Genomic DNA, 13,564 nt, shown 5'->3' on the forward strand with positions numbered 1-13,564 from the left:
AGAACTGCTCAAAGCTTTAGACCTAAGTCAGCAAGGTTCTTAAGCACCTGACTATCCATTGAGCATGGGAGTAGTCTCAGAAAAGTAAATGAGACAAGTGGTGTGGCTGAAGTTGGACGTATGATTCAGTATCTTCCAATGATTTTACCTTCTAGTGGCTAGACATCTGAAAAGAGGATAGAACTGTTAGTGACCCTCCATTAGCTTTCAGCAGTAATGTTAGCTCAAGAGGCAGAGCCTTGTGGTACTGATGTTTTAAAATTCTTCAGGCCTTAGCCTTTTGTTATTTTTCATCTAAGGGGAGCATGGTATCTGGAGTTGCACAATCAGAGGGGATCCTGCCCTTCCACACTCCTTCCCATTAATTGTGACATTTAAAAATTGCTGTATTTAAATGACATCACATTATTCAAAGGCCAGAGCACATTCAACCCGAGACTGGCAAATCATTATAGCTTCAAGATGTGACAGAAGCATTAGTGAAGACTTGTGCTCACAGTCAGCTTCTGCAGACTCAAAAGACACCCTGGGAGTTTGGTATTTTACTTGGATAGAGAAAACATAATTACTCTGCCACCAAAAACCTCTGATTCTATTTGTATAACATGATCAGGGTGTAAGGATTGTCTGCCTGACCTCTCTGTAATGTCGCAGTAATGAGGGTGGTCACAATAGAAGGTTTCCATCTCTCCTTTAAAATGTGGTCATACTCTGGAAAGTTATTTTTGCAAATGGCATAGCTGCTTTCCATGTTCATTGTGTTTCAGTGACTCAGTCTCCTGTGTGTTCAGTTTAAAAAAACAAAAACAAAAAAAAACCCACCTGATTCACTTCTTCCTTTCTGCAGTCTTATGCTGGTTTAATGCTGTTTCAATCAACAGAGCAAAGCCTGCATAAAATTAGAGTAATGCAGTTTTGAATCAAGACCAGAGTTTATCTAACTGCCAAAGTTGCAAACTGAGTTTGGGCTCTGAAGGACAAGCAGTATTCTTTCTGGCTTGTGCATCATCACCCGTATCAAAGATTTCGCAAGTCAGAAGTAGTTCATAATTCTATTGTAGCTGCAAAAGCTAATACAGAGTCCAGAGGTCATCGTCACAGAGGTGTATGAATTCTGCAGTGCTAACAGAAGTAACATGTAGTTTCTGTTCTATTGATCATTTACCTAAAACCTTTTCACGCATTGGTGTGAAAAGTGTTGATTTCTCTAGTTCGTACTGTGAAGCAGTGACTCATTTGCACTGCAGAGCTGTTGAAATGTTCTGTCTATGCCATTACTGAATGGTAAATATCAGAGAAATTCTTATTTTTGTAGAATTTTTGTACCAGCAAAGGTTACGAACCCTGGACTTCAGAAAAGCAGACTTTGACGTTCTTAGGGAACTGATGGGCAGCATCTCCTGGGAGGCTAATATGAGGGGGAAAGGAGTCCAGGAAACCTGGCTGTATTTTAAAGAAGCCTTATTGAGGGTGCAGGAACAAACCATCCCCAGGTACAGAAAGTATAGCAAACATGGGAGGCAACCAGCTTGGCTTAACAGCAAAATAATCGGTGAGCTTAAACACAAAAAAGAAGCTTACAAGAAGTGGAAACTTAGATGACTAGGGAGGAGTATACAAATATTGCTTGAGCATGCAGCGGTGTAATTAGGAAGGCCAAAACCTAACTGGAGTTGCAGCTAGCAAGGGATGTGAAGGGTAACAAGAAGGGTTTCTACAGGTATGTTAGCAACAAGAAAAAGGTCAAGGATAGTGTGGGAAATTAATGAATGGGGGAGACAACCTAGTGACAGATGATGTAGAAAAAGCTAAAGTACTCAATGCTTTTTTTGTCTCGGTCTTCACAGGCAAGGTCAGCTCCCACACTGCTGTCCTGGCCAACACAGTATGGGGAGGAGGCGAGCAGCCTTCCGTTGTGAAAGAACAGGTTAAGGCCTATTTAGAAAAGCTGGACATGCACAAGTCCATGGGTCCAGATCTAATGCATCCGAGGATGCTGAGGGAATTGGCTGATGTGATTGCAGAGCCATTGGCCATTATCTTTGAAAACTCGTGGCAACTGGGGGAGGTCTCGGATGATTGAAAAAAGGCAAATATAGTGCCCATCTTTTAAAAAAGGGAAGAAAGAAAATCCAAGGAACAACAGACAGGTCAGCCTCACCTCAGTCCCAGAAAAATCATGGAGCAGGTCTTCAAGGAAACAATTTTGAAGCACTTGGAGGAGACAAAGGTGATCAGAAACAGTCAACATGGATTCACCAAGGGCAAGTCATGCCTGACCAACCTGATTGCATTCTATGATGAGATAACTGGCTCTCTGGATATGAGGAAAGCAGTGGATGTGATATATCTTGACTTTAGCAAAGCTATTGATATAGTCTCCCACAGTATTCTTGCCAGCAAGTTAAAAATGTATGGATTGGATGAATGGACTATAAGGTGGATAGAAAGCTGGCTTGATTGTTGGGCTCAATGGATAGTGATCAATGGCTTGATGTCTAGCTGGCAGCCGGTATCAAGTGGAGTGCCCCAGGGGTCAGTCTTGGGACTGATTTTGTTCAACATCTTTATTAACGATCTGGATGAAGGGATGGATTGCGCCCTCAGCAAATTAGCAGATGACGCTAAACTGGGGGGAGAGGTAGATATGATAGAGGGTAGGGATGGGGTCCAGAGTGACCTAGACAAATTGGAGGATTGGACCAAAAGAAATCTGATGAGGTTCAACAAGAACAAGTGCAGAGTCCTGCACTTAGGAGAGAAGAATCCCGTGCACCACTACAGGCTGGGGACCAACTGGCTAAGCGGCAATTCAGCAGAAAAGGACCTGGGGATTACAGTGGATGAGAAGCTGGAGTGAGACAGCAGTGTGCCCTTGTTGCCAAGAAGGCTAGCAGCATATTGGACTGCATTAGTAGAAGCATTGCCAGCAGATCGAGGGAAGTGATTATTCCCCTCTATTTGGCATTGGTGAGGCCACATGTGGAGTATTGCATCCAGTTTTGGTCCCCCCACTACAGAAAGGATGTAGACAAATTGGAGAGAGTCCAGCAGAGGGCAGCGAAAATTATCAGGGGGCTGGGGCACATGACTTACTGAGGAAAGTGGGCTTGTTTAGTCTGCAGAAGAGAAGAGTGAGGGGGGGATTTGATAGCAGCCTTCAACTACCTGAAGGGGGGTTCCAAAGAGGATGGAGCTCGGCTGTTCTTCTTCGAGTGATTGCTCACATCCATTCCAGTTAGGTGTGCGCGCTGCGCGTGCACGTTCGTCGGAAACTTTTTACCTGGAGTGGCGCCGCCATGGCGCCCAATATATATCCCTGCCGGCCCGCCCGCTCCTCAGTTCCTTCTTACCGCCGTGTCGGTCGTTGGAACTGTGGAGCGCGGCATAGCTGTCCTCCACGTCCCTAGCTCTCCTAGTTTCTATCGCTTGTTTATCGCTTATCTCTAGTTCTATAGATAGTTGTTAATTAGTATTGTTAAGTAGATAGTTTAGTAAATAGCTGTTAAGTATTTCCTGGCCGGGGGGCTTAGCCCTTCCCGGCACCGGGCGCCAGGCTCATGCCTGTTTCGCCAGGCTTCAAGCAGTGTGCGGCCTGCAAGAAGCCCATGCCTACCAGCGATCCCCACGAAGCGTGCCTGAAGTGCCTCGGGGAATCGCACAGATCTGACAAGTGCCGCATCTGTAAGGCTTTTAAGCCGAGGACAAAAAAGGAGAGGGATCAGAGGCTCCGAACTCTCCTAATGGAGGCGGCACTTGACCCGTCGACTTCGCAGACCGTGGTTTCGGCACCGGCACCGGATCGCTCCGGCACCGAGAAGACTCCTCGGCACCGACCTTCTCCGGCACCGGAATCAGTGCCTAGGCCGTCGAAGTCTAATACTCCGGCCAGGCAGACCCGGCTTGAACGCCCGGCCTCGACATCGGCCGCGGCGCCGCCGGCACCGTCAGCACCGTTGACTCCGGGCCCGGCGGGTCTGTTGAGTCCGGTGCCGCCGAGCTCCCCCATGAGATCTGGGGTTGAGATAATGGTCCCATCCACACCGGAGACCTTCGCCTCGGCTCGGGACCTTATTGCCCTGACGGAGCCTACTCGGCTGCCACCCCCGGTTCCTCCGGTGCGGGTCACGTCCAGAGGCAAGCCCATGATGTCGGCACCGCCCACGGACAGTCGTTCGCCATCCAGGCCCCGACGTCTTGGGCGCTCCAGATCCCGACGCCGCTCGCAGTCCCGGCACCGCTCCCCTCAGCGGTACCGGTCGCACTCGCGGCACCGGTCGGCATCGAGACGGTCGCGGTCAGGCTCCAGTCGACACCGGCACCGCGACTCCAGGAGCAGGTCCCGACGCTACTCGCCGCACCGGTCGACCTCCCGGCACCGAGCTGGTGGCAGGTCCCGGTCCCGATCTCGCTCGACCTCCCGGCACCGAGCTGGTGGCAGGTCCCGGTCGATCTCCCGGCACCGAGCTGGTAGTAGGTCCCGGCACCGAAGCGGCGCCCGGCACCGTGACAGATCCCGGTCCCGAAGCAGCGCCCGGCACCGTGACAGATCCCGGTCCCGAAGCAGCGCCCGGCACCGTGACAGATCCCGGTCCCGGTCCCGGCACCGTTATGACTCCCGGCACCGGTCCCCGGCACCGAGACGATCCTCCGTGCCGGCCCGCGCAGACCCGTACCATCCAGGGTCGGCCCCGCCGTGGCCCTCCAGGCAGCCGTCCGTGTCCTCCCAGACGGACAGCGGCTATGCGCTGGACACCGACCGGCAGGCGGCGCTGTTTGCTGATCCGCCGCTGCAGGACCAAGGCCCCCCACAGTGGGGATTCTGGACACCCTGGGCGTACCATCAGGCCCAGGGCCCCCAGCAGCTCCCTGCTAGGCCGGCGACTGCGGAGCGTAGGGCCCCTGAAGCCTCTTTGTCTCGCCCCCCTCCCTCCCCGGAAGGGGACGAAGGGTCCAAACAGCAGGACTCCGCTGCGGCTCCGGAGACAGAGGCGAGGGCTGAGGAAGACCCTCAGTTGGACACTATTGTGCCTGGGGTCTCATCATCCTCCTCCCCGGATGAGGCGGTGGCGGGTACCTCCTCCAACAGTCCCCCCCCGCTGGATCTCAGGGCCCACCTGGACCTCCTCAGGCGATTGGCTCAAAACCTGAGTCTGCAGGCAGAGGAGGTCTCGGAGATAGAGGACCCAATTGTTACCATCCTCTCTTCCGATGCTCCCACCAGGGTCGCCCTGCCGTTTATACGGACCATTCAGGCCAATGCCAATACTATCTGGCAGTCCCCGGCCTCCATCCCTCCGACAGCGAAAGGAGTCGAGAGGAAGTACATGGCCCCTTCTAAGGGGTACGAATATTTACATGTTCACCCGACTCCCGGTTCACTGGTAGTGCAATCGGTGAACGATAGGGAGCGTCACGGCCAGGAGGCTCCGGCCCCCAAATCCAGAGAAGCCAGGCGGATGGACCTCCTTGGCCGTAAGGTGTATTCGGCTGGGGCGCTGCAGCTCAGGGTCTCTAACCAACAGGCCCTGCTGAGCAGATACGCCTTTAACTCCTGGGTGGCAGTGGACAAATTTAAGGAGCTGCTGCCACAGGATGCTCGCCAAGAGTTCACGGCCATCTTGGACGAAGGCAAGAAGGTCGCGCGCACGGCCTTGCAAGCCTCCTTGGACGCTGCGGACTCGGCTGCCCGTACCCTCGCGTCAGGAGTTACGATGCGTCGCATCTCCTGGCTGCAGGTTTCCGGCCTTCCGCCAGAGCTCCAGCACACGATACAGGACCTTCCTTTCGAAGGCCAGGGCCTGTTTTCCGATAAGACAAACCCTTACAGGCGCCGCGGCAGGAACGGGAGGCGCAGGCAGTCGGGGAACCAAGGGGGGCAGAACCAAGGCTCCTCAAAACCCCCGCCTGGTCCTAAGCCTTCATTTTGAAGGTGCGCTCGAGGGCGCAGTAACAGTTTCCCCTACGGATCCTTCCCCTCCGTTTTCCAACCGCCTTTCGTTTTTCCTCCCGGCGTGGTCCCAAATAACATCGGACCGCTGGGTCTTGAGCGTGGTGCAGACGGGGTACCGCCTGCAGTTTGTTTCGTTCCCTCCTTCCCGCCCTCCTTCCTCGTCCCTCTTCAGGGACCCCTCTCACGAGCAATTCCTTCGGCAGGAGGTGCGGACGCTCCTCAGCAAAGGAGCTATAGAGGCGGTTCCCGAAAACGAGAAAGGCAAGGGGTTTTATTCCCGCTATTTTCTGATCCCCAAGGCCAAGGGGGGCCTCAGGCCTATCCTCGACCTGCGAGAACTCAACAAATACCTCGTGAAGTTGAAGTTCCGCATGGTATCCCTGGGGACCATTATTCCATCCCTGGATCCGGGAGACTGGTACGCCGCCCTCGACATGCAGGACGCGTATTTCCACGTTGCCATTTGGCCACGCCACAGACGCTTCCTCCGCTTCGTTGTGGGGGCTCGTCATTATCAATTTGCGGTCCTCCCGTTTGGCCTGTCCACGGCCCCGAGGGTGTTTACAAAATGCATGGCAGTTGTCGTGGCGCATCTTCGGCGCAACCGTGTCCACGTGTTCCCTTATCTGGACGATTGGTTGATTCGGGGCACGTCGGAACAGCAGGTGTACAGCCATGTCCGCGTGATCACCGGCATGTTTGCGAGTCTGGGCCTCTTGATAAACACAGACAAGTCCACCCTGAGGCCCACTCAGAAGGTGGAATTTATCGGGGCCGTCCTGGACGCCACTGTGGGCAGGGCCTCGCTGCCTCGGCAGCGGTTCCAGACCATGGCGGCGATCGTTCAACGCTTGCGGTCAGCCCCGTTGACGTCAGTGAGGACATGTCTAACCCTGTTAGGCCACATGGCGGCGTGCACTTTTGTGACCGACTACGCTCGGCTCCGCATGAGGCCTCTCCAGCTGTGGCTTATCAGTCATTACAGACCAAGGCAACCGCTAGACATGTTAATCACAGTCCCCCAGAAGGTCTTAGATTCCCTCGGCTGGTGGGTGGACCAGTCCGTATTGTGTGCGGGTCTTCCCTTTCACCCGTCTCAGCCCTCGGTATCCCTGACAACGGATGCCTCAGATCTAGGCTGGGGGGCCCACCTAGGGACCCTGCGGACGCAGGGCCTATGGTCCCAGGAGGAGGTGGGGCTACATATCAACATGAGGGAGTTGAGAGCGGTCCGCCTTGCTTGCCAAACGTTTTGTCATCAGCTTCAGGGTCGTTGTGTAGCCGTGTTCACGGACAACACGACGACCATGTATTATATCAACAAGCAGGGCGGCACCAGGTCCTCCTCCCTGTGCCTCGAGGCGATACGACTCTGGGACTTTTGCGTAGCCCACTCCATTCACCTCAGGGCTTCCTTCCTTCCCGGAGTACGGAACACGCTGGCGGATCGATTGAGCAGATCCTTCCTGTCACACGAGTGGTCCCTTCGACCGGACGTCGCTCTCTCCATTTTCCGGAGGTGGGGTTATCCCCGGGTGGACCTCTTTGCGTCCAAGGGGAACAGGAAGTGCCAAGTGTTCTGCTCCTTTCAGGGCAGGGAGCCGGGGTCGATAGCGGATGCCTTCCTCATCCAGTGGTCGACCCACCTGTACTATGCGTTTCCTCCGTTCCCTCTGGTTCACAAGGTCCTCCTGAAGGTGCGCAGAGACAGGGCTCGTGTGATCATGGTGGCCCCGGCATGGCCCAGACAGCACTGGTACACCATGCTGCTAGACTTGGCCGTAGCCGACCCAGTTCCCCTGCCCCTTCATCCGGACCTGATTACCCAGGACCACGGGTCCCTCTGTCACCCAGACCTGCAGTCGCTGCACCTAGCGGCGTGGCTCCTGCGTGGCTAACTGGTTCCGAGCTGCGCTGCTCCACGCCTGTGAGAGAGGTGCTCTTGAGCAGCAGGAAACCATCCACAAGAGCCACATATTCGGCAAAATGGAAACGCTTCTCCTGTTGGTGCGTAGAGAGAAATCTCCGCCCTATGGAAGTTTCGGTATCCGAAATCTTAGATTATGTTTGGTCCCTCAAAGAACATGGTCTGGCCTTATCGTCGTTGCGAGTCCATCTGGCAGCTATCTCCACCTTTCACCCGGGTGCGGACGGTCGCTCCGTTTTTTCTCACCCGACGGTGTCGAGATTCCTTAAGGGGCTGGAACGGTTATTCCCTAACGTCCGTCCCCCTGCTCCAACCTGGGATCTTAACCTGGTGTTGTCCCGGCTCATGGGGCCCCCCTTTGAGCCGTTAGCTACTTGCTCCCTGCTTTACCTCTCTTGGAAGGCTGCCTTTCTAGTAGCTATCACCTCAGCTAGACGGGTGTCGGAACTCCGAGCCCTTGTGGTGGACCCCCCATACACGGTCTTCCACAAAGACAAGGTGCAGCTTAGACCACACCCTGCCTTTCTACCCAAGGTGGTCTCAGCCTTCCACGTCAACCAAGAGATTTTCCTCCCGGTTTTTTTCCCAAAACCTCACTCCTCAGGCAGGGAGCAGCAGCTCCACTCGCTGGATGTCCGTAGAGCTCTCGCGTTCTACATAGAGAGGACCAAACCCTTCCGAAAATCCCCCCAGCTTTTCGTGGCGGTAGCGGACCGTATGAAAGGGCTTCCTATCTCCTCCCAGAGGTTATCCTCGTGGGTTACGTCCTGTATCAGGACCTGTTATGACTTGGCCCATGTCCCTACGGGCCGTGTGACTGCGCATTCTACCAGGGCGCAGGCGTCGTCGCTGGCTTTCCTGGCCCGTGTGCCCATCCAGGAAATCTGTCGGGCAGCGACCTGGTCATCGGTCCACACCTTTGCTTCCCACTACGCCCTGGTCCAGCAGTCGAGAGAGGATGCGGCCTTCGGAACTGCAGTGCTCCATGCCGCGACTCTCACTCCGACCCCACCGCCTAGGTATGGCTTGGGAGTCACCTAACTGGAATGGATGTGAGCAATCACTCGAAGAAGAAAAGACGGTTACTCACCTTTGTAACTGTTGTTCTTCGAGATGTGTTGCTCACATCCATTCCACACCTGCCCTCCTTCCCCACTGTCGGAGTCGCCGGCAAGAAGGAACTGAGGAGCGGGCGGGCCGGCAGGGATATATATTGGGCGCCATGGCGGCGCCACTCCAGGGGGCAACCTGCCGCCCACTGGAGTTGCTAGGGTAAAAAGTTTCCGACGAACGTGCACGCGCGGCGCGCACACCTAACTGGAATGGATGTGAGCAACACATCTCGAAGAACAACAGTTACAAAGGTGAGTAACCGTCTTTTTCTCAGTGGTGGCAGATGACAGAACAAGGAGCAATGGTCTCAAGTTGCAGTGGGGGAGGTCTAGGTTGGATATTAGGAAAAACTATTTCACTAGCAAGGTGGTGAAGCACTGGAATGAGTTACCTAGGGAGGTGGTGGAACCTCCATCCTTAGAGGCTTTTAAGGCCCAGCTTGACAAAGCCCTGGCTGGGATGATTTAGTTGGTGTGGTACTGCTTTGAGCAGGGGGTTGGACTAGATGACCTCCTGAGGTCTCTTCCAACCCCAATCTTCTATGATTTTGACATCCAACGTTAAACTAGAAAAACAGAGGAAAAACTCAAGTTGAATTCTTGGCTCTGGTTAGCCCTCTGCACTGATGTAGAAGGAAATGCCTCAAATCACTGTGCACTGTAACCCCCTACTTACTGTGTTGTGAGGGTCCAAAGAGTCTTATCCAACCTCCATTGGCTAAGGATAGGGCCTGGAGGGATAAGAGAGGAAGACTGGAGGTCTCTGTTGAGAACGAAGAGAGAGAGAGAGAGAGAGACATCTTTCGATGATAAAGACTGAGAATTTCAGAAGTGAGGGTGATTTGGGGTGCCCAGTTTGAGTCCTCTTAAAGGGGCCCAATTGTCATCACTTCCTTAAAATCAGACCCCTTTGAGATCCGCAGTTGGGCATCCAAAACCGCTAGTCACTTTTGACAATCTTGGCCAAAGGCTGTGGGGAAAGTAGGAGGGAATGTGAAGGAGACACTAGCTTTGAGACAAACAAATTTGCGCTTACAAAAAATTATTTGAGAATTGGTGAATTCTTGACACTTACACCATTGAAAGGTCTGAGGTTGGCAATGCGGGGTGGAGGGAGACACTTGATGTCCTGCTGCCAAGGAACAACGTGGGGAACAGTAGCACAAGTTTCCCTCACTCCTCTGCCAATGTTACCTCATCCTTGTTTTGTAGGGACAAACTGAGGGTGTCTCCAGTCAGTTCTTATGCCTCTTGGGTGCCAGTTGTGGAGGCATGTAGCAGTAAGGTGCCCAAGGAACAGCATACAGAGGTCAAAGCAACAACAATAAGATTTTCTCATGTAACTGTCAATGCATTAAAAATAAAAAGTATTGTCTCATCCAATCTGCAGGATTCTGAAATGTTACTTTCTTTGGTAGGGGTCTTTTCAGATGTGACTCAAAAATATCAGATACTTTTTTGTGCTGCTTGTTTGTGATTTCTGTATGTAACAAAAAACATCCTCTTTTTGCTGCAGTCAGAACCAAGAGCACAATTTCATTAGCGCAAGCTAAGTGAAAATTACGTGACTGTTTTGTTTCTGTCATTGGAGAATATCTTTTCCCACCATAGGTGTTTTGAGGGAGCAGAGTCTGAAATGCAGTTCTTGTGTTAGTTTCATAAGTTCTTGTATGTTTACAGACTGGTAAATATGTGTTGTTTCTTTCTAGTCATCAACGGTCACACACCATGTTTGCGGCTGTTGCTGGAAGTTGCAGACAACCCTGATGTGACAGATGCCAAAGGACAGTAAGTTTTCTTTGTTTTGATACAGTACTGTAATACGAATGGCAGCTCCATAAATTGCTCACAGCATAGGTACTTGTATGAAGTGCTGAATACAGTCCTGTGTACATCTTCTGCACCATTTCAGTTTTTCCTCATAGAATTTAGCAAACATTACAAAGTACACATTCAGTCGATCAAAGCCATGGAATAAACATTAGCAAGGGGAAACAATTACTTATTCATTTTAGATGCTACCCCAATCTTTATGCAATTCTTCCGAGATGCTTAAAGCTAAATTCAGTTAAAAACTGATTAAGTTTCTGAGCTGTTTCTAGGGAGACTCTCACCCCTCCCAAAACATGGATATTTTAAGACATAAACCTCTACTCCGATATAGTGTCATCCGATATAACATGAATTCGGATATAACACAGTAAAGCAGTGCTCCGGGTGGGGCGGGGCTGTGCGCTCTGGAGGATCAAAGCAAGTTCAATATAATGCAGTTTCACATATAACGCAGTAAGATTTTTTTGGCTCCCGAGGACAGCATTATATCGGGGTAGAGGTGTACTTTGTCTATTTGGACAGAGTATTTAAATTAATGTAACACTAACATTGGAGATGATGTACATGATGATGGTTTTCACTTCTTATTAAAGGGTAGTTGTGAAGGGAGGATGCAAGTATATTCTAAATGTGGAAATTGTGAATGGCTTTAAAATTTCACCTGGAAAAACACAGACAGATGAATGCCATGTTTTTAAAGGGCCTCAATTTCAGTCCCTGAACCATCACCTTAAAGCAGAAGGAGAATAAATCCCATTTTGAAAAGAAATGGAAGAAATATTGCTCCAGTGTCTGGCTGAGGGATGATTGGTGCAAATGAGATACTGAATACAATTGGCTTCCCCCACTTAAACAATTCTGCCCAAGATTTTTTAAAAATTACATAAATAGTTACCTTAACTGGGGAGAGGGGTGATTACATAAATGAGCTTTGTGGTTTATCATGAGGCTGATATTCTGCTGCAGTTTGCTATAATCATGGGTTATAAAGAACAAATTTTTAACATGGACTGGCTTGAACGATGCTGCAATGTAAACTGCCTAAAAATCAGATATGTGTTTCTCTGTTAATAATGATTTTGTTTGTTGCATTGCTTAACAATAAAATTGTACGGAAGTACCTTAATTTGGGTTATATAGATGAATAAAGGGCATGAAGATGTTGTTGGAAAATGGCAGGAATGCCTGGTGCCCCTCCTCCCCAAACGATACGTTAACAATAGAAATGGCATGTGTTCTTAAAGCTGTGATTACTTCTCATTTTCTAGAACCCCACTAATGCTAGCTGTGGCATATGGGCACATTGATGCTGTTTCCTTGTTACTTGAAAAAGAAGCATCTGTAGATGCCGCCGATCTCCTGGGATGCACAGCTTTACATCGAGGGGTGACTATTAATTTTATGACCCTTAACTATGCACATTAACTTGATGGTTATGGCTTTTCTTTTATGAACAAAGGGGTACTAAATGGAGAGATGACTGTAAATAAATGAAAATATTAACAAGCATGGGAAGCTCGGGTTAAAAAAGTGAGTCAGAAGTTTTGAGTAGGAGGCAATGAGATTCGGGATAGATAAAATCTCTTCATGGAGTAAGCTCCTCAGTCAAGATGCAGTTGTTGAGAGAGCTAATAGGCTTACATGTAAATATGACCATGTAGTGAACAGTTTTCCATAAGAGTCCTGGAAATACCAGAACAAAATAGAAACCATTGCATAAAGCTTCTGTTCCATACTGATAACAATATATGAACATGATTAAAATATTGTAAGAGATAAGCAAATCAATGTCAGAGGCAGCAGATGGGATAGCAGTAGCTGGATTACTGGAGCAGCTATCTAAAATATTTGATATTTTTGGTAATGTTGTTCTTGCTCCTCACTCACCCTTTCTTCCCTAGTATTTGTGGTTTCATTCTTGACTGATGCCCATTCAGTTGGACTGATAGGATCTTTAGGACTCCACCGTTTATTCTAAGAATCTCCATGTTCAGCCATAAACTCCTAATGGTCTAATTTGTACCTGACTTCACTGGAGGTGCTCATCCTCTAACTGCAAGGTCAGGTAAACTGAAAGCTGGTACTAGTGCTTTTCAATATAAAGAGGCACTCGGGAGCAAGTTGCTTCTCACCAATTTCCTGGAGCCCAACCTTGCCACCCAGTATTCAAAAGCACATCACATAGCTCACAAATCCTTTGCCACAGCGCTGACACTATATCAACCTCCTGATTCACGTTTTTGTTGTTAACAGATTATGACTGGGCATGAGGAATGCGTTCAAATGCTGTTGGAACAAGAAGTATCTATCTTGTGCAAAGACTCCAGAGGCAGGACACCTTTACATTATGCAGCAGCTCATGGTCATGCCACTTGGTTGAGTGAATTACTGCAGATGGCACTGTCAGAAGAGGACTGTAGTTTCAAAGATAATCAAGGTTATACACCATTGCACTGGGCTTGTTATAATGGTAAGCTTTTCTCTTTTTATACCTTTTGCCAAACTTTAGCATTAGGAAGTAGGGATAGTAACATGGCTAGCAGCATAAAAAGTTTAAGATGTAGATTCTCTCCTTTGCTTTTTGAAGTTGTAGCAAGAAATTGCTACATTTATCCTTCAAGTCAAAAGGCAGGAAAATTCCAGCAAGACGACAACCTTGCTTCAGAGTCAGCCACTAGGTGCATGCCTCAATCATGATGCATACTGGAGCCATCCCTTGGAGGCTGGGCATGAAATCTA

The 13,564-nt window shown here is 50.2% G+C and overlaps 1 protein-coding gene across 6 annotated transcripts in view; it reads left to right on the forward strand.

Moving 5' to 3' along the window:
- The window catches only part of ANKRD44 (ankyrin repeat domain 44), a 241,184-nt gene that overhangs the window by 196,315 nt on the left and 31,305 nt on the right, over positions 1-13,564 (forward strand). For all 6 annotated transcript variants that reach the window (XM_030579928.1, XM_030579929.1, XM_030579923.1 and 3 more), the window contains 3 exons: positions 10,702-10,780; positions 12,094-12,211; positions 13,079-13,295. In XM_030579928.1, coding sequence (XP_030435788.1) covers positions 10,702-10,780; positions 12,094-12,211; positions 13,079-13,295 — 414 coding nt within the window. The remainder of the gene's footprint in view (positions 1-10,701; positions 10,781-12,093; positions 12,212-13,078; positions 13,296-13,564) is intronic.

The sequence above is a fragment of the Gopherus evgoodei genome, chromosome 11 (genome assembly GCF_007399415.2).
Source record: "Gopherus evgoodei ecotype Sinaloan lineage chromosome 11, rGopEvg1_v1.p, whole genome shotgun sequence".
NCBI lineage: Eukaryota > Metazoa > Chordata > Testudines > Testudinidae > Gopherus > Gopherus evgoodei.